A 22,008-nucleotide genomic window follows, 5' to 3' on the forward strand; every position below is an offset into this window, starting at 1 on the left:
AGTGGAGGTGTGAGCACACCCGCAGTAGCCTGATCCAACAAATGTAGCGAGATTAGCATTGTTCCTAAACATGACATGTAACGGCTAGTAGTAATAGTAGTAGTAGTAATAGCAAAAACACTTCAGAAATCAACTGCTCAAAATGGGGTGTGCCTGCCACACCCAGGCCAAGCTACATTCGCTTGCTTTATGCTCGAATTTTTATGGTAGCCAGTCTCTAGAAAGAAGTTAAGGATAAAATGTAGATCGAAAGCTGCCCTGCCTTGCTTCACTGCCCTCGCGGCCAGTGGTGCGCCGCCTCTGTATTACATACAAAAATTACACACTAAATGTAATCAGGCTTGTAGCATTCAGCCGACCTGATTTATTTCAGCCAGATACTTTCAGAAAGCAAGAGCTTGCATGCGAAAGCTTCGAAATGCTGATGTGAGTTACTTGTCGCCTGTTTGGCGGACAGGACCGCGGTTGTTCTAAACTTTGCCGCTAGATAGCGCCACATACAAATGGCAGCGTCCATGATAAAACAATCTATAACTGAATAAACAAGTTTGTGCTGCCTTCCTTTAAAACCACTACACAGTACAAAATAAATGCCCGCTACAAATGTAACAGACTGACGACAGCGTTACACGTCATTTTTATTATATAATGTATTCTGCTACACATTTATCACTTTCAATCAAACAGGAATTGTAACAAGTGACAGGAGATGTCAGAATGGAGTAATTCTGCAGCTGACTTGCATGTATGGGTGCCAACGTGGTAAGCAATTCCACTGAACATAAATCTCGCATTCCATTGGATTATGGGCACCAGATAATCTGGACACGCAATGTTCTGCACCAGGGAAAGCCTAAGCCCACATACAACAGCCACATAGTTTCCGTGAGACTGCACAAAATATGGTGCCAACATGCCACCATGTACAGCGTCTCGTCCTCAAGAGGTGAAACTACTTTGCCATTCTGGTAAAATTTCAGGCCCTATATTCAAAAGAAAATTCTCGGCCACTTTATGCATGGTGGGCTCTTCCTGCCAGGTTTGTTACAAAATGGAGGGAAAAATTTCCCTCCTTAATTTATAACATCACTACATGATTTGATTTCCAAAGTGAGGTAACCATGGTTCCTGTCATTTAACATCCTATGCATGCAAAGTTTGCACTTAGACTCTTGAATGAACTGACCTTGTGCACAAAGGCTTTAAGGCACTTGGGGTATGGTATGTTTGAGAAAAAGCTCTAGGTATGAGCTGCTGGCAAGAGATGTATAAAGGTCAATGAAAGCAAAACCAGACTTCGCTTGTGTGATAAGACACATGAATGCAACCAAAAAAGCATAAAAAGTTGTTTAGGAAGCCTTAAAGTGTTAAGCAAATTATATCTGTTCAGGCCTCATAAAATGTAATCAAAATCTGCAAAGAACTTTTAAAACAATGCATTTAAATGAGAAATTGGTTTTGAGTGAAATCATGTGAAAGTGAAGCTTGGCCTACAGAAACATGATCAACAGGCAAGGACCCTTTCTTAATGCTTCACATAAATGCAGTGATTTCTAAACATACAAAACAAGTGACCATTATGTTGCAAAACCCAAAACAATTTCTTAATGTTTTGAACACAGCTTTCCCACAAAACACTCGCCAGAGAAAACACTGCTGTAAACAATTCCAATATTTTAGACCAGCGCAGTAGTGAGAAGTATTAAAGAACTGCAAATCAAGAACACCCATAAAACGCTAGCTTTCATCCACAGCCTGCAGTGCAATTGATACTTGTGTTATTTAGGTTTGACTTCCTAAATAGTGGAAACAAATGCTTAACACACATACGTAATATTACATAAGCAGTTCACTCAAACACCTTATTCACAGTGTAAAGGCCTAACAAGAAATATGGATGCATGTAATAAAGTAAACTGCATGACATGCATGCAAGTAATCAATGAACTTCAATAAAATACCAATATATAGTATGCAGGATGGTGTACTAAAAGAAAAGCAGGTATTAACATCAAGCAGCTAGAAATTATATATATACACACACACATACACACACACACACACTGTTTGCAACATCTCCACTACTATGTTATGTTCCTCCATAAAAACTAAAGGAAATTCAATACAGCATTCTGGAGCAGAAAAAAGAAAAAAAGTTACATAATCATGAAATAAACTGTCAACATAGACTGGTTGTGGTCCCTGGAAAGTTTATATCAACTTTTTTGTGTAGTGACTGCACAAATGTTTTATTAATGCAATTGCATTAGAAGCTTTATTGGATAAAAGTATGACGTTCAAGCAGATTGCCTGATCAGCCTGCTGTGGATCAGTGCAGCACTCCTATTGCCCATTTTCGTTCTGCCTGTGATGTCACCTCCAGACACTAGCGTGCAGGGAGACATGTAGGGGTCCACACACACCACGATTAAGAATAACACAAAGTTCAATGTAACGACGTAAGGAACTCCTAATGCTAGTGCATTTTAAACACATTATGTATTTAGGTGTCTCTATAATTTTGAAGCGTTTTTGCTCAAAAAAGTAATCAAATCGTCTGTACACATCTACTAGGTTTATTGGCAGAAGTAGGCAAATGCAGGGCCTTCAACACAGCAGAAACAGTACAGCCTTTTACTGAAATCAACAATCGCTCTGTGCAGACTCACACGATGATGAACATTACCAAACAGCCTTACTTTTGATTGTACACAATGTGCAACCCTTTAAAAAAGACAACAGCGCAACATAGGAGACTCTGTATAGACTACAAGAATGAAAATATGCCAATTATAAAACCTACTAGTATCACTTGCTGGCTATGCTGATCCCTGCACAGGCTACAAGAAAAAATATGCAGATTATGAAAGCTATTACCACTTGCTAGGAATGCTTACACATGCATCATTAAGCAGTAGGTTTTAAATGTGCTAAAGCCAATGTGCCAGCAGGATCATCAGAAAAATGCCATCCCACACTTAGTGACACAGCTCTAGGCTGATGAGAATGCAAAATGCAGCAAGGACCAAATTTTAAGAAATAAGTCACCTGGATTCAGCTGTGTGTAAGCTACTTTCATGAATAAATTACTAACAGATGACTAACCTTCTCAATCTGTGCCCATTGTACTTTTCTAGCAAATGTATTTGTGGAAGGCGCAATGTTTCTTTTTTTCAGCTAGTTACATAATGCATGGCAGTCCAGCAAAAATTTACGAAGTGGTTTTTGAAACTTACTGTTGATGGGATATTCTAGCTATGCACACGGGTTCACTGGCAGCACCAGGAGTACTTATGGTTATTTGAACAGAACTGATGAGGTTGTTACAAGCAACCTTGCCATAAAATCTCAAAGGGATCTCTAACACTGCTGCCTGCAGGAGCTGCCAAAATGGTGGCCAAGTCAGCATGGGAATGTTGGAAAGTACACAGATGCGGATACAGCTCACTCGAATGTCCGTATAATATAGCGATTTACCAATAATTGTGCACACATTTCATTCCTGCTCGTAAAACTTGAAAGAAGGGCTTCTAGATAAAAAGCAAGAAAATAACGGCACTTTTAGAAGTTATCTAAACATAGCAATATAATTTATGGTTCATTGCCATCTAGGCAAAGCAGTAAAATTGAGTAACAAGATAGGCTGCTCGTAGGCAAAACCATTAAACGCCACAAAATGCATGTCCACCAAAGCTGCACGTGAAGATTATACAACTTAAAGACAATAAAAGTCATTACACAGAAGCAAGATGCCACAAGGTCACCCAAGTCAACTTTCTTGAGATACTACATGCACTTACTAGCCACACTGCTGGTGGCCTGGCTCGCATGAATTTTTTTTTTTTTTTTGCAAATAAAAATGTGCTGCATGTAACATGCATGCTGCTATGCCACCAACCTGCACCATCATGGATGCAATGGTCACAATAAAGGCTCATGATAGTCACGTCACATGCGTCATGTTTTCGCATGTAAAAAACACTCCCTGTGGGGTAGGCTTTACAATGATGGACTACCCTTGATTTAGTATGTTAGTATGCAACTGTACGGTTATAAATCTGAAAACAATTAGAAAATGCTAGGTGTGTACCGATGATTTGAAATTTCAACACATCACTTACAAGGCAACTAGTTATTTTTGAGGACCACATCTTTCCACCACGCATTCACTGCAGTTTCTCTGTGTCCTCGTTTTTTATGCCAAATTAGTTATGCTGCACTCGTTTCTGAGCCAACAAATTTTAAAATTATTCTTTAAGCATTTCTATAAGAAACTGTTTTGCTACGTCCCAAACATTGTCTGAGTCACCATTTCTGTCCTTGTGTTCTTCGCGCTATTTTTTACATCATAAACATTACACATCTGTGGCTTGCTGAACAAAGAACCACCAGGCTTGTTTTTGGTTCGTTCAGACATCTCACTTTTGAATCATCAGTTAGAGTTGCTAGCTCTGCCACTAAATATGCATGTGATGTCATGCCCTGATCAGCTTTGGCAATAGGGCTTTACCTTCCTTTTTCTTTTTTTGTTGTTGCACAAGCCTGCACACAAGTGAAATCCCTGTGGAGGTAACCTGCACTGTATGCTAACAAACTACAGTGTCTGTCCTGAAAGTAATCAAACAAGTCGTGGCGTTGCACATGTATTTGTGCAATTGGGAAACTTGTTTCGAGGGATAGTGCAGGAATGTTCAGCTTCATAATGTGACAAGTACAGTTGGCTTTGAACAAGCAAAGTGAGTGGGCTCAGATGCCTGAGCACGTGCCCTTGTTTCTTAGCTGCATTGAGGAAACAATTTAGCGGACATTGTAACAGTGATAGGCAGTGATGCTTTGCAATGAACTGATAAGTTGCCCACTGAGATGTTCGATATGATCAAGACAGCATATGAAAATGATGGAGAGAACTGACTACGAGTCTTCAAGCGGCACAAAAGCATTTTACACAGCTGTGACGATGCACAGCCCAGCAATGGTCCGGGCGCCCGTTGATGACAACTGCGGACACTAACGTTGATTGAGTGCATGTTTTAGTGAATACTGATCAGACTTTAAGCGTCCGTATGACTGCATAAGTGTTAGAATGTACAATTATGCAGACACTTAAATGCCTGTTAGTGTTCACCAAAGCATGTGTACAATTAACACTGGAGTGGGTAACCGCTGCCGAAGGGCACCCGTACCTTTGCTCGTTGTGGATGTCTTCGCAAACATCTGTAAACACATTGTGCCATTTGAACATTAGCAATCTGCACATTTCATCGTTGCCGTATGCTGTCTTGATTACTTCGAAATGTCCCAGTAGGGGATTTCCTCAATTTAATGCAGAACCTCACTGTGTAGCACTGTTCAAATATTCGTTACACAGTTTCCTCAACGTAGTGATGAAACATAGATACATGCTCAAGCAGATCCTCTCGCTTTGCCTGTTCGAAGCTAACTGAGCTCGCTGCACTGTGAAGCTGAAGGCTTCCCCACCATCCCCCGAAACTGGCTTCCCGATCACACTCATATGTGTGCAATGCCACGACTTGTCTCGCTACTTTCAGGACAGACCCTGTATATGACCACAAAGGACTAAAGCAGAAAATTTAAAAAGATAAATGCCGAGGCTAGGACAGAGCACCGGAAGAAAGGATGAAACTTTCCAAAAAAAAAAAAGGAAATTTACAATGAAGCAACTTTGTACAAACCCTTTCTATCCTTGTACAACGAACTATACAAGTTGCAACTATACATATACATAATATATATATATATATTAGTATACATAACAAGACTGAACTTGTGTCCATACGGCTCACATCAACAGGCAAAAGAGAACTGCAACTCGAAATTACATTACAAACACCTACAGTGCAATACCCAAGCACTGATATTTGATGGCTATTCACAAACCTCCTACTGCTTGCAATCTTGCAAACTTGCAACTGGAAGCTGATTGTTACCAGCACTACTGCTGTACATTGCTGCATGCAGCTTTAGTGTCATTTTAGTGGGAGTACAGACACTCCTAAATATTAGTAATAGCATCACAGTAGGTCCATTTTCCAAACATCGTTCATAACAAAAACAGCCTTTCACACAGCAAATTGCTGTGTACCACAACAAAGTAAGTGGTAGACGCCACCGAGTGATTGGCTCCAAGAAAACTGGAGAACCCTGCACGCAGTCTGCCTTTTTTGCGGCAGAGTAGCAGAGAAAACTGACGAATCCTGGCAAAAATGTAAACAACGGTGCATGTGACACTCTACAGGAGACATGTCTAGTGAACATGCCAGCACGGTTGACAGCTAACTAATAGCCTGTACTGGTAATGCAGTAGACATCTGAGAGGTGCTCACTTGTCAAACAGCCACTCGTGAGCAATGCCATTTGGACATCCCAGAGCTTGTACGAGGCACCAGCACTTATGCCAACTAAAGTCAGTCACTCATGTGGAGCTGTGAGGATCTTCCGCAATCAGTGGCCGTGTGTCATCACAGCTGACCACACTGTCTGCTGCCGCCACAGGCAGAGGCGTCCGGCTAGTCCCTTCTGACTGCACCGAAGCTGTCGAAACTTTTCGCCTAGATGTCACGGCAGTGTGGACACCTAGGACAAGGCTGCTATCACCATGCACTGCTGTGGCAAGTGCTTCCTCCGAAGAACCTGTCTCGTGAGATGTGATCGAAGGTGTCGGAGGAGATGGAGGCCGGCGGCGGTGACGCCGCAAGCGGCGTGTGCGACGCTGTGTGCCTCGTCCACAAAGGGCTCCCAAGTCATTCTGAGTTCCTCCAGGGCCATACACTATCACACTATCAGCTGGCACATGATACCTGGAATAAAAGGAACATTTTGCAAGGCATAAATATCACACTTTCTTCCACTGTGCTGTGACTCAACTCTGGCTACAAAATCAAGATGGAAGGTCAGGAAGATGATAGGAGGTCTGAGAAATGACGGTGATTTCAAAAATTTTGTTCCCTTTGTCAAAGGCTGTAATTGACAGGAGCTGAAATGGCTTTGGAATGAGATTCCAGCTCATGACCACATTTCATAAAGAACAAATTAAATAAAACTCAATAATATACAACTTCACCTAAATTAGAGTCAGGAATGTGCAAATATGGAAGCAACATAGTAAAATACTCTATTTTCTCGCACATAACTTCAGGCAGGCAGGCAAGCAGGCACGTGCGCACGCGCACACACACACACACACACACACACACACACACACACACACACACACACACACACACACACACACACACACACACACACACACACACACACACACACACACACACACACACACACACACACACGCACACGTGTTTAAATGTTTAAAAAGTGGAGGCATAGGTTTTGATCTGAGATTTTGCTTGTTTTTGGAAGGGGGAATGTCGGTTTTACAGCAACGCATGGCCTCCTGTACAGAATTTGCCATCCCTATTTTCACTGACGGAGTTGCTGAGGGGCCAACAAAGGGTGTAGCCAAATCCAAATCCATAGTATGTTTATTCTAAGATGCTACAGTAAACTAGAACTGGGAAGCCCATGGCACGAAGCAATGGAGGCGAACTGGTTGCCCATTGAAGGTGGCGTTGACAGTCAGAGGGGTGCTGCTACTTTGCTCTCAGTGTGGAGAAAGCACGTGCGGCATCTGCTTTCATACTTTGTTTCGTGCATCGTTTTCTGCGATGTCACAGTTTTGAGGTCATGCCATGGTGCAATGTAAACCGAAAAGAAAAGCGGAGAAAGATGATGCAACAAGAGAGACTACATGCGCTTGGTAGCGTGCAGCAGCGATTACCGCTGATCGCGTATCGATATGAAACTCATTCACAGTACATAAAAAAAAATAGAGAATGGCAATTTCGTTCAATATTGTGAGAGTTTACAGGCAATAAAAATAATCCTGCGCCGAACCAGTTCCTGCTCACGCTAATGTTAAATATTAGAACGTTCTCGATTCTTTACTCAGAAATACCTCGGCCTTTGGAAGGCTGCTGTGATTACAGGCAACCGTTTTCGGTGTGCATGAAGAAGAAAGAGACCAAAGAGATCTTTCTCGAATACAGATTCGCATGCATGGAACCCTCCCCTCTCTCAGAGACACAGGGGATGCAGCGAGCACCAATACAGGACTCCTGTGCAAACTGGACAACCAGGTCGAGAGGCAGTTTCATGTGGGCTAAAATCAAGCAAGTTCGATGTGCCCGTGCAACTCGTTCGTTGCCACTTTTCCTGCCAAGTCATATCGTCTTGGTGCTGTGTCGTAGTGGAGTGCAAACTGAAGAGAACAGCGGAGAGACAATGGGACCAGAAAGGGGGCGTGTTTTGTAGCACGCTGCAAGAGTGGTGGCCACCCATACAAAGAAGCTCGATCTTTAATTGTTTGGCACTACGCTGGCAGCCGACTGATGCAAAGCATGTTTGCAGTGCACTGAAAGACAAAATCAGCAGTTTTGTTTGACATCATATGACACAATTTACTGACAATTCCCCAGTTCTTAGCGAGGAGAAGTCCCTCAAATTCTTGCAATACGTCCAAAAAATTACACGCTATTTCATAGCAAATCAATTGCTATGCTATCAATATTACTACGCTGGCCATAGCGGTATTCCTGCGCGCAAATTTTTTCGCGACCGCCAACCGCACTTCCAAAGAGCCATTATTACTATAAAATAGAAGGTTCCACACCTGTGATCCCCAACGGCAACAGCATATGGCGGCGGAGGCTCTCGAAACCAAAAGTCTGGTGGTGCACTGTCTGCAAACAGTGGAGGCGAATCCATGGGACCTTCAGCAGCAGCAGCCTGCTGCTGTGCCAACCGCAATGCGTACAGTCGGCACGAGCAGCTCACAGCCACCACAACAAGCAAGCCACAGAACAGAGATCCAATAATGGCAGCTGTTATCATGCTGTTCCTTAGGCCTGAAAAAGTCCAAATGACATTGATCAGGGAAGTGGTTAAATAGGTGACAAAATGTCAGCATCTAAACACACGTAAATATTAACACTTCATTGTCCTGCACTTTAGATAAAAAGTAAAATACCAAAGTAAGCCTTTAAAAATTAGTACTAGTCATTCAGGATGATGGGACATTGCGAGACTGCAGAAATAAAGGAACATGGGGCCCAGAATGCACATGCATGGAATGCTATCATGGACACTGTGGTGTGCAATAGCAACAATCTTAAAACTACAAAGCATCAAACCGCCACACTGAACTCCTTAACAACACACTATAAGCTTGTTCTTCAGCACAACCCTCAACAGTACCTTAAAGAAATAATCAGCTATAAAACCAAAAGAAAAAGCAAATGAATGAATGTATACCAGGCATCCCAACAAAATATAATGAAGATTTTTAAAGAAAGATATACTGTCCCAGTCAAGGATAACGAGCTCAGGCTGCTAAGAGTTGTGTAGCCTAGTCTGCAGTATTTTTTCATTCTGCAGTTCAGTTCAGTCGTGTCCGGCTCTTCGTGACCCTATGGACCATATCACGCCACGCTTTCCGGTCTCTCACTATCTTCCTATCATCACACAACTTGATCTGCAGCGCCTCGAGGATGCCATCTAACCATCGCGTTCGCTGCCTACCCCTTTTCCGGTGACCCTTAACCTTTCCCAACATCAAATCTTTCTCCAGCGACTCCTCTCATCAGATGACCAAAGTAGTTGAGCTTTAACTTTAGAATTTGACCCTCCAATTCTGCAGTGTTAGTTATTAGTAAAGGCAAACTAGCTGGCATTTTGAGTACTGCTTTCAGAAGAAAAAAAAAATTTAAAAAGTCAATATGAAAGCTATATATCACTTTGAAAAACAGCAGACCGGAATGTTTGCAACAAGATACCATTCATGCTCCCCGAGATGCATTGCGAGAGAAAAAGTCCGTTATCATGGACAACTGTCTCCGATGGGACTTAAGAGGCGAGCTAACTTATATCTGAGGTCACATCTGGGGCACTCAAGTGGCACTGCTGTCAAATGAAACTAATTTTATGCATTTCCTTTTATGACCAGTTAACAAAAGAAGGCACATTAATGAAAACTTGTAAATATTTCAGTTGGCTGTTTTTCTTTATACTTTTATACCAACACTTTTATCGCAAACTCAACTTAAAAAAAAATAAATAAATAAATAAAAACCCAAAGCTGCTGATTAAGCTACTCAACTTTCAGCAGCAGTGGTTCCCAGCTGCCTGGGAAAAAAAAATCTTTCTTAAAAACTTGGCTACGGTACCTGGTAAATAAAGTTACACAGAAATGTAAATATGTAAAAGTAATCAAGCACACAAGAGTGCTAAAACAGGGTCCGGTTGGTTCTCATCTTCCTTACTGCATGCTCCAAAACTACAACATACAAGTGTGATTCCTTGTTTTGTCAGTAGTGTTATGGTGCACAGTAGACAAAGAACCAAGAAGTATTAGCAATTCACAAAATAGCGGCTAAAATAAAATATTCGCATCATGATTTCATGCGACTTGATTGCAGCACAAAAGCACTCCAAGAAGTTATAGTATGGAAGAGCACTCCAAATATTTAGTATGTTGGGTATGCATTATATGCATACCCCACATACTAAATTTCTTACAGGGGCCCTGAAATGCTACCTGAGGTAATATTCTAATGCAAGAAAACCATACAGTCTATCATTATGACTATTTGAGTCATATATGAAAACTGTGTGGAGCGTATAATTTACAAGTAATTTTTAAAATGTGCTCCTGGCGTACGCTCGAGACCGACTGGCGTGACACATCCTCAAGCGCACCACATGCAAATCCCCTAGTGACGTCACATGAGCTTGCTGGGCGCGTCCACTCATTGGACGCTCTCAAGTTACGCGGGCAGGATGGGGTGCTGTCGCAACTTATTTTTTTCTTCCTTTTTTTTCTTGCACGCAGGAGTGAGCTGAGTTGAGGGGAGAGAGGAGGAGCATAATTTTCGATCGCCCATATCTTCAGTGCTTATAAAGGTAGCTTAATAATTTTTGCGTCGCGGTGACGATTTGCACTGCGTACCTATTGCTCGTGTGCATTTTATAGTTTTCGTAAATAGCTTTTCATGGGCCCTTTAATTGTTATTAACCCTCTGACTGTCTTCGCCATTCGGGTACTGCTGAGTGCACAGCATATAAGACATTTGAAACTGGGGGTGAATTTTTTTTTCGGGAATATTCGACAGTCAAAGGGTTGATTTATGGCACTCTGCTTGTTTGCCATCTGCTTGTTTGCCAAGCTATTTTAAACACAAGCCACAATACACTTTTCAGCATAACTAGCAATATAAATTATACAGACGGAACTATGCTATTTGACTTTCAATGGCATTGAGTTGACATCACTTGGCATGTCTACTGAAGCTTCCCAGCTGGAGTATGCAGTGCAACCTCAAAAGTCATCTATGCAGCTGCGAATCAAAGGAGCAGACCTTCTACAAAAGTCCCCCTGAAGGCACATTTAAAGCAACATGACGCTTTAAATCACTGCAAAGCCATGATTTGCCGTTCTTTGTCAAGCTGTTAATGCCACTTTGAGGAAGCCACTTTGTGCCTAACATTCCTCAACACACCAGAAAGGGCACTTTATAACCTACTCCTGAAAAAACCAGAACGCAAAAAGTAGCCGGAAACACATTTTCATATCACTTGTACCCCCTACTTCACAAATATAACACGAATGGCTCAAAAACTTTAGAAATTCATGCATACTGCCCACTCACATGCTCATGGAATCATTGCAGCCTGCTCTTCATAACAGAAAATCTATGTTATACCCCCGTCACACGGTCATTTTCAAAGGCGATTCAGTCGATAGCCTTCGAGATTTTCAATCCCGATCGAATTCGAAGGAGTTGTGTCGCTGCTACACGGCAAAGCTCGAAGGCTGTTGAAATAGTTCTGGTGTTTGGCGCCAAACTTTTGTGGCGCCTTTACCGTTGCTTTTGGTTTTGCTTAATGAACGAAAATTTCTCCCCCTCCCCTATAAATGAAAAATAAAATATAACTTACCTTTTTTAGCAACTGCAGGTGTTTAGCTGTTATTTATGGACAACTTTGCTTTTTGTTTTTTAAACGTGTTCATGTTCATACGGCTGTGCTTTTCATTGTGTTTGCTTTTCTCGGCAGCACAGGTTACAGTGATAGAGAGCACATAAATAATGCGCCTTAAAAAAGAGTGATGCTATTTTAAAATTATTACGGACATTAATATTTCACCACGTAAATTAAAGATATAAAATAATAACGCTTGTTCATGTTTTTGTATCCTAAACGTGCTGTGCACGTGCATCCTAAACGTGCTGTGCACGTGTGCGCATGATGCTCCTCGGGTCAACGCTAGCAACCTTCCGCGATGTTCGAGGGCCTTCGAAATCTCGATAGAGTTCTCGAAGCTGCTCCGCTGACTCGATAGACTGTCGACTCAATGGTCATTGAAAACGCTCGTGTGGCAGCTTTCGAAGGCCTTCGAGTTGATAGCGTCGGTTTGAGGGCCTTCAAAATGCCTGTGTAACAGCGGTATTAAACACAACTCATTACTTTCTTTATCATTCAAACTTTTTCTGAGACAAAAAATTGCCAACACTGTCCTTTGTAAAACATTCAATCATCTAAGAGAAGAAAAAAGACACAACTTATAACCACACCGTACCCTTTTCACTAGACACTAAATGCTCAGACAGTTTTGTCTCGCAGGGATTTCAAATGCAACTGGCATCAATGACTTCATGGAAACAACTGCAGATACTTCGAAAAAAGTCACCAAAGTTGCATGCATAACTGTAGACGATATGAACTGCAGTGCAGGGTATCATAGGCACGAGGATAACTGGCCCCCCCAAGTCAAGAATGATCCCTCATAGAAATTTGTCACGGAGGTCATGAACACAACACCATAGATTTTCGCATTCAGCAAGCATTGACAACAGCTGCAGTGTTAGCATAGCAAGGAAGTTTCACTCCATTCATTGTGTCGGTCTGCAAAGCTATCGCAGACAGCAGTAGCATCATTCTCTAAGCACTGTTCTAAAATGACGGATTTAAAATCATACACTTCTCAGTCAAGCATTGCTGCATTTTGTCACATCTGGGTGGCAAGTTTAAATTAGTACCTAATGGCACAACAATGATGGGATCGGGAAGTAACCTTGTTAGCATGGTGGATAGACTTGAGTATCAACTTACATGTCATGCTGAAGATTGGGGAAAGATAGTAGTAGTCAGTAAAAACATTAGCAGATGCTTTCATATTTGAGTTAGTGTAAAACCATGTGTACTATAGTTTTAACTTTCAATCAAACGGTAAAACCATATCCAGCTTTTACCTCTTCCAAAACTCATTGCATACGCTTCTGAATAGCGCCAAATGACACGATTTCAATTGGAAACGTGCACTTTACCATTTGCATTCACTAAATAACACGTACAGCAGAACCTTCTTGACACCTCCAAATTCATACACTCAAGACTGTGGGCAGTAAAAATGTCCCAAAGAGCTGCATTATTTTTCTCAAGTTTTAATATGTTGCTGGACAACACGATTTCCCAGTTACCATGCTCAAAACTTATTATGGCCATATAGTATGTGATAACATACGAATCGGCCGAAGATTGCCACTGCTCTTCATGTCGCATGCAGCAACTAGGTGCAAAAGGGAGAAGAGCATCACAGAAAGCGAACGAGCCAACATGTGAGAGGGCCGTTTTTAAGGAGACACAGCTGAGCAATGCAGTGCTTTTTCATAGTGCCCTAGGGGCCATGGGGACAAAGCATCTGAGAAATATAACTATGCTTTTACATGTCAGCGGATTGGGTCTTGAGAATGCAGCACAAAAAGCAAAAACAAAATGGAAGTCGGCCATTTCAATGGTTTTTCCTCGATGCACAGTTGTTAGGCGGTGAAGCATCTGGAAACGACGCGAAAGCAATCATTTTTTACTGTTGCCCTCAACAAGTTCGGATGTGCTCATTACCTTTCCTGCTAAGCATAATTGAATTGTGCAAGAACTAAAGGAGCTGCTCATATCTTATGCCAAGAAATGCCGATCGACATTTTGATGATGTGAAAGTGTCAATAAATGCCTTTGTATCTCATTCAAAAGTTACATTTTTCAAAATCAGGCAGTTGGATCACACATTTTCCCCGATAATGCGCTTTTTTTTTCCTGCATTAAAAAAAAGAAATGTACAGAGATTTCAGCCGTCCACTAGGGGTCAAAAGGAGTGTAGACGTGACTCATATGAGTTCTGTAAAAAAAGCAAAGACTGATGCAAATTTCCGGTGACAACAGGTTCACAATTCACTAGAATCGACTGCGGAAGTCACCTGGACTTTATGAACACCAGGATACGGAGAGTGGCCCATTTTTGGGCACTTTTTCAATCACTTTGTCTCTTACACACCACCGCCAGTAGTCACCATTTGACGACCATGGTTGTATGGGTTGCCGCCCGGCCATGCCTCTCCTTAGGATGGATAACGTCGAAGCCGAGGGCGAGGACATCTCGCCGAAGAGCTACAACTGCAGCATGGATGGGCGCAAGCCCACAGAAAGCGAGGAAGCAAGCAAAACCACCATGTCAGTGGCGACAATCAAAGAAAGCCAAGATGGCGGTGGGGCAGGCAGGAGGAAGCCAAGATGGCTCTCTGAGTTGGGAGGAAGACGGCAGAACGCTCAGTGACATCACAACAGCTACGTCTGTCTGCGGATGACAATAAAATCGTCGTTCGCCCAAAAGTGGACTACATCTGATTCCTTAGAGGAACGGAAATTCAAAAGGCCATATGGAACGCTGCTGCGCTCAAAGCCGAAGGAATGCAGGTGGACACCATTTGCAAGAATAAGAAGCAGAAAACCATTCTGGTTAGCACATCCAGAAGGATAAGAGCAGACCGTTATTTGCTGATCAAAGAAATTAAGAATGAAGAACGAGCTATGAGGTGTCATCGTATCTCACGGCTCTGGAGAACTGTGGAAAAGGTGTCATCCATGGCGTTCCATTGGACCACAGGCAGGACGAAACTGAAAGACGCTTTCAACATGACGGAAACCCGGCGATTCTCGGCACCAGACGCATGGGCAAGACAGAATCTGTAACCATATTTTTTGCGACAGAGAAGGTGCCACAGTAAGCGATTTACTTGTGCGTGCCGCACCGCTGCGTCGAGCCCGGTTATATCGAACCCGGATATATCGAATTTTGGTTATACCAAACTCGCGGAACATCCCCTTGAAAATCCCATGTAAAAGTATAGGAAAGCCGCGTCATATATCGAACTAATTTCACCGGTCCGATATATCAAACTCCGCACCACACACTGGAAAGTGTGCCTTGCCCAAAGAGGATCGCATCACCCTTGGCCGTTTGCCGCGTGACGTTTTCAAGCCACGCATGGAAGGAATGAGAGGGGACAGTTCGGCGATGGCTGGTCTGGGCAGCGCTAGCACGTTTTTAAAAGAGCGCGCATCTGCAGTTATCGTTTCCCGCACACTAGCACACGACGTTTGCAAGCCATGTGCGTGGGTGTGCCCATTGTTTTGTCGAGCTATCTCTCTCCTTCAGCACACTACGCATGCACCAAGCCAGCTCAGCCTGTTTTCAAACAGACGTCGGATGCTTTCTTCAGCCAATGTTGCGAACCCTCTGCTCGCGGCGGCTGACGTGGCTATGACGCCTGCGGAAGTTAAGAAGCGGCAGATCTCTCTTTCTCTCTCAGAGTTTTTTTTTTTTTTTTTCTTGCGAGAGTCATCTATTTTTATCGCTGTGCTGTACGCTCGGCGTAGCGTTAGATATGGCGGCTGCGGGCGTTAAGCGGCGGCCGTTTTTTTTCTCTCCTTTTTTTTTTTTTTTTGCGAGGGTCGTTTATCCTTGCATGTATGAATCAACGAAACCACGCGGTCAGCTGCTGCAATCATGACGCCCGCCCCAAGCGCGGCGTGATAAATTGAACGAGGCTTGTGAAATCAAGCCATCACGGGCCAAGTTCGTTCGTTCCCTGCCACCGCAGGAGCTATCAAAAGATAAACGTGCCCTGACATTATCGCTGCGCAGCATCTTGGCACGTTGCCAAGAAATGAGCTGTGGATGAGACGACCGAAACGGAGTGACGCGAGCCATCGACATGCAAGCGAAAACGCTTACGATTTCTGCCGCAGCCACACAGAAACCTTGTTTTCAGCTACCGTGGTGGCTCGAGCAGCGAGAGGGATGCAGTTCCAACAAGCTTGAAATTTTTCGCTCTGTCGCTGCCGCTCGTCGCCGAGATCACTCGATCGCTTGCATGTGAGCGAGCTGGCCATTTTTTCCCCCAAATTCTCGGATGCAAAAGTGGAGGGTGGGTTCATTATGCGAGTGTGTTGTTTACACGACAAATACGGTATTGTTTTTTTCGCATCGTAAGTGCAGTCACAAGCCGATTTCTGTATATCGAATTATCGATATATCGAACTATTTCGCGATCCCCGTCGAGTTTGATATATCCGGGTTCGACTGTATACAAGAAGTATGAAGTGTGTCATATCTAAGAAAAGTTGGGAAACTGAGCCGACATTTGTGCTCATCCGAACAACCCAGTATGCATAGGATGTGGCCTACAGAACCCCTCCCACCTCTCCGAGGAACACCAGTGCGACCTAAAGTGTCAACTGTGTGAAAAGGAATGCTACTGAACCCCCTACATTATCAGGAAACGACAGTGGGAGGCGAAACTCCGAGCCGAGGAGGAAAAATCAGTCATCAGCGACATTGAGCGAGCCAACAAAGCAGATCGAGAACCCGGGGGCACAGCAGCAGCCGTTCTGACTCTAGCTCTTTCCCAAGACAGGGGAGGAGTGAATCCCAATCCAATTCCAGTTTCGGGGACCAGACGGACCAACCCAGGAGCCAGTTGAGTTCCAGGAACCAATCCGGAGGTCGCACGAGTTCTAGGACCCAATCCAGGGTCCAGAAACCATCTGAGAAGCCAAGAGGCGAGCTGGGCAGATAGAATCTCCCAAAAGAATAAGCAGCAAGCTAACAAAACTTAGGCATTTGGTACACAGACTAGAGAAAACGAAACTCTCAAAAAGCATGTTGAAAAACTAGAAAATCCCAATGCATCACAGCAACAAAGTGCCACAGGAATGCAGGTTAGCCTGAATGCTAAAGCAAAGCAGGATAGAAGAGAGGATGCCCCATCTCCAGCGAAGAGGAAGGCAGAACCAAAAGATTAACACATAACGTTAGAGGAGGCCAGTAGAATTGTCGACCAGAAGCTAGAGTAGAAACTCGATGTCTTCCTCAAGGAGATAGCTACAGAATTTGCGGCAATCAGGGCACCACTAAATGCGTTCACTTTCAAGTTCAATGAGATAGATGCGTGTTTTGCCGTGCTGGATGGGGAGAGGACGCCAAGAAACAGAAACTTAGTTAATCATGGCCAAAAAAAAATAGCAGGCATACTATTTGGCAGTGGAATTGTTGCAGATACCACTGTAAAAGGCCTGTTCTGCAGCAACTCTTCAGTGACAAGGACATATATTATGGTGAGGCTACCCAAAAGTAATGGAAAATAATATCCCTCCTGTGCCACTAGGTGTAACGGGCTCAGTGACGAGGACAGTCCGGAAGCAATTGCGTTACAAGAAGTAAGAATGCAAGCAAAGCTAAGGGGGTATCGAGCTTTCTGTAAGGAAGGGGAGAAACAGCGGGTGGCTATACTAATTAAGAGAAAAATAAAAGCAATCAGACATGACATGGAGGTTAAAAATATTGACCATGTCCTCGTCAAGAAGGGAGCCTTTTCATCCTTAATGTATACAGCATTCGGCGGCAGAGAAAGGCTAAATTCGGCACACTTTTCCAAAAGACTTGAAAATTGCCAACAAACGAGCGCTGATCATAGCAGCCGACTTTAATACTCCACACCCAGCGTGGGGCTACAGGCGAGAAGGTATAAAGGGCCGGGTCCTCTGGTAAGACGCAAAACGGGCAAGTCTAATGCTGCCAACAGATCCACAGAATCCAACCAGAAGCAGACACAGTGTGACAGAAGACACTTTTTCGGACTTGACCTTTCTCAGCCGTGTAAAAGACGCTACATGGTGTAACACATGAAAACCTAGGCAGTGGCCAATACTTCATCAAAATGATGGTGGAATGAGGACTGCGAAGAATCAAAGGCAAGAAGGCTACACTAGTGGAGTGGGAAACCTTCAGGGAAATCAGAAGCCAAACAGAAAGCGGAGAAATTACAAATATAGAAGAGTGGGCAACAGCGCTTCGTGCAAATGGAAGCAACCACAGAGGTGCCCAAAGAAGCGGATCTGGAGGAGGCAGACATCCGTCTTCTGCATTTATGGCAGTCCAAAAAGGGATTGGAGAAGAAGCTAAAGCAACAAAGATGGAACAGGACTGGCTCGACTCAACAAAGAAATAGATGAATATGCGCTTCAGCTATGTAGAAAAAATTTGGAATCTACATGCAATAGCATGAAAAGATCCATAGGACTACTGAAAACCTGGCAGCTACTACACTACCTCTTGGAGCCGGAAGGTTACAAGTGAGCGCAGAAGCAAAACATCCAAAAGAGAGTTCATTCATATGATGCAACGGAAAAGGAACTCCGTAAAGAAATACAGACACGCTATGTGAGAACTCCAGTCCCTGAAGTACTCTTATAGTAGTACTCCGTTTCATGCATCAAGTGCAGCACTGCCAAAGCTAGAGCTCTTGTTTGCACTCCCCGCATCTGCGATGAAAAATAGTGCCTGTTCTTGAAGTGAGGAAATAATAGTTGCTTTGTCTGCAAGCTTAATACATCTTACATTTGCCATCATCTCCATAAAAAGCACCTTTTTTAGGGAGAAAAGATCGGATTCGGTGAATTTGTATGTTTTGTTTGTCGTTTTCTTTCGTGTCGCATTTTCGCGGCACTGCAATCCTGCCAGCGATGCGCAACGCAGCGACCTAGACTGTTTCTTTGGAGCAGATTCTTTTTCTATAAGATCCGCACTGCGAAGATGTCCTGGCATGCGAAGCAAGTTATTGCAAATGTGTATGCTCGAAACAGAATCGTTTCCGCAGAAACCACTCGGCCACGAAACGAGCGCATAGTGATAAGCCTCCTTTTTTTTTTCTTCTGGACTACTTGCGTAGCTTTCGCTGCATTGCAATTGATGTATGAAATGGGGTATAAACTACCACGAACCGCAAAACCAGGACCTGGGTAAACTTATAGAAAAAACAAAAGTCAGGGCTGGAATTGCTTGCCTTAAAACAAAGTCAGCAGTGGGGCCAGAAGGAGTGAGCAACAAGATTCTGTGAAATCTGGTTGACGACTCAATAATCGCTGCAAGATACATGCAAGATTGCTGGCAATGAGGACAACTTCCGACCATCTGGAAGACAGCGTAGATCGTCGTGTTTCCCACACCTGGCAAAAAGCTACAGATTAAAGATCTAAGACCAATTTCTTTCACATCGTGAGTGGAAAAACTCATGAAACATTTATCCAGAAGATCGAACAGATACATGAAAGATAACGGACTCTACCCCAACTCTGTGATTCGAGAAGGCCAAGATTGAAGGAACCATCAGGAAGAGCATAAAAACAGCCCTTCGTCTCCCCAACAGTACGTCTACGAACCGGCTAATGAAGCTGGGGGTGCACAATACACTAACAGAAGCGATAGAGGCCAACCAAATCTCCCAATATGAAAGACTGGCAAAGACTCGGACGGGAAGAAGCATACTGCTAAGACTAGGAATTCAATATGAAAGCCAAGGGGACCAGAAGACGGATGTCCAAATGGAAGTCAGGAAGCGACTAAAAATCCCCCCGCTGCCACTGAACATACATCCGGAGCATCCCCAGGGAAGAAGGAAGAAGAGGGTGGAAACGCTGCATAAGATATATCAAGGAAGACAGGACGTGGTCTATGACGACGCAGCCAGGTATGAGGACAGGCATATTATGGTTGCAGTACTGACAAATGATGAACAAAACCTAATAAGCGGTACAAGACAAAACCTAAGAATAACTATTTGGTAAACATCTTCCACAAAAATGATTGGAGTGCTCTTGAACCCTTTTCAGACTCATTCCAACTTCTGTTACGGATAATAAACAGCTGATACCAAACAAAGCAACGCTGGCCCGCGATGCTTGTGAAACCTGCCAAGATCTGCCGAATGGCCGCTGATTCCTGTCCAAATGACAAGCTGATAGGGTAATTCGGGGTCGCATTTGGCTGACTCTCGCCGTCCTGTGCCGCCAGCTGTCATGTAGTGTGGAACGCAGCAACACAAGAAACAGGAGATTGCGCCACACCTCGGGTCTCTAATGGCTCCGACTCGACTGCCAGCAATCGCGCTGGCAGTCTCGCCTACGCTCTCTTCCTTGCAAAAAAGGGGGGTGCTTAGATTCGCATGCAAACTTATTTACTTATATTTTTTTAACAAGTTAGGGGGGAGCTTAGAATCGCAAAAATATGGTAACTGTACAAGAAGAGGTGACATACATCACAGGGTAGGAACTCACATGACCAATGCTGAAATGCCTACATGTTAAGTAACTATCCATGCGAAAGCATTGGCATCACTTTCAAATTGGGTAGCTATTCGCCATAAGCCTGTGCAAATTGCCACACAGACAACGTACAGTGCCTGAAGAAGTAAGAATGTAGCCACAGTATAAAGATGCAGCTCAAAAACATTGCACCGAACTGAAAGATCTTGCTTTGATCTCAAGAACAGCCAACCTTCTGACAGTCACAGCTGTGCCGTCACAACTGAAGTGATGTTATTGCCCACTCCAGTCATCGTGACGTATTCAAAGTTGGCACAACTACATGACTACCTCTAATTATTCTGTACCATGCACTATGTACCAGCAAGAAAAAAAAAGGAAAAAAAAAAAAAAGCACCATCATGGCAGCAAGCCAGTAAATGAACAAACTAAGCTATTTTGCTTACACGTTACTAAATATGCCAAAAAGATAATGCAAGGCTATTACAGCTGGGGGCAATAACAAGCTGGCTTCTATTCACAAGTTGCAGATACAAATGAATAGGAGAGATGAACAGTGGGAAAGGCCACCTACTCATAGCGTCAAGCTAAAGTCATACTATCAGTGTGGCCCTCATGGGCGTTAACAGATTGGGTGGGAAGGAGGAGGGAGGGGGGGGGGGGGGGGAATCAACAGGAATTTCGCAGGAATTTATGTTATAGCCGTAATTCATACGATTTATGCAGCAGGATATGTTCATATAGTTCTCTAACTGCGCTACATGGGTCTATGATACAGTAACATGCAATACTACAGCAAAAGCTCGTTAATTCGAACTCTGCGCGACCGGGAAAAAAGTTCGAATTATCGAATGGCCTCGAAAAAACTGACAAGAACCGTTTGTATTACGGTAAATGTACCTATTTAGTCACGTAACGAACTCACTCGCATAATGAACCCACCCAGCCCCAATTTGTGCCTACGAATCTGATAGCACTGCGCCAAGATGGTGCGCAGCGATAACAGCATGTTTACCTTTTGACTTTAGCTCCAGCAGGGGGGAGGGGGGGAGGGGGAGGAAGCAAACTTGGCAAAGTGCCAGCGCTTGTCCAGTTGTGCGAGCCTCCTTTTGAGTATGTTCGCTTTATCATGCTATGAGCGACTGGGGAAGGCGCAGCAAGCGGCTTTTGAAGCGAACGATGCTAAAAGCCGGCCTCATCGCGGCTGACTCGCTTGCTTCCGTTGACAACTGATGGGTGGAAGGATGGATGGCTGTTGCAAAAGAGAGAGAGAAAAAAAAAAAAGAAATTTAGCCCATAGTGCCTGTCCCAGATTACAGCCTTTCATGGGCGTTGGCTGGGACCGTGCACTGACAGTACTTATCCGCATTTCCAAATTAACAGGGCTGGAATAATGAGTATTTAGTTGCGAGCTACGGAGGTCGCGCAGAAGAGAGAGCAGGCAGCCGCCGCCGCGGCCATGCATTGACCTTGCCGCGGGCCCTCGTCCCTTGCCTC

General features: G+C 43.7%; 1 protein-coding gene across 1 annotated transcript in view; it reads right to left on the reverse strand.

Moving 5' to 3' along the window:
• Nucleotides 1-619: 619 nt before the first annotated feature.
• LOC146205115 (uncharacterized) overlaps nucleotides 620-22,008 on the reverse strand; it is a 56,062-nt gene continuing 34,673 nt past the window's right edge. Inside the window, exons 9-10 of the mRNA XM_084589808.1 lie at nucleotides 8,690-8,924; nucleotides 620-6,818 (exon numbers count right to left, since the gene is read on the reverse strand). Coding sequence (XP_084445934.1) covers nucleotides 6,434-6,818; nucleotides 8,690-8,924 — 620 coding nt within the window. The 3' untranslated portion in view covers nucleotides 620-6,433. The remainder of the gene's footprint in view (nucleotides 6,819-8,689; nucleotides 8,925-22,008) is intronic.

This window comes from Amblyomma maculatum, chromosome 1, assembly GCF_055883805.1.
Source record: "Amblyomma maculatum isolate TAMU_Amacu chromosome 1, ASM5588380v1, whole genome shotgun sequence".
Taxonomy (NCBI): Eukaryota; Metazoa; Arthropoda; class Arachnida; order Ixodida; family Ixodidae; genus Amblyomma; species Amblyomma maculatum.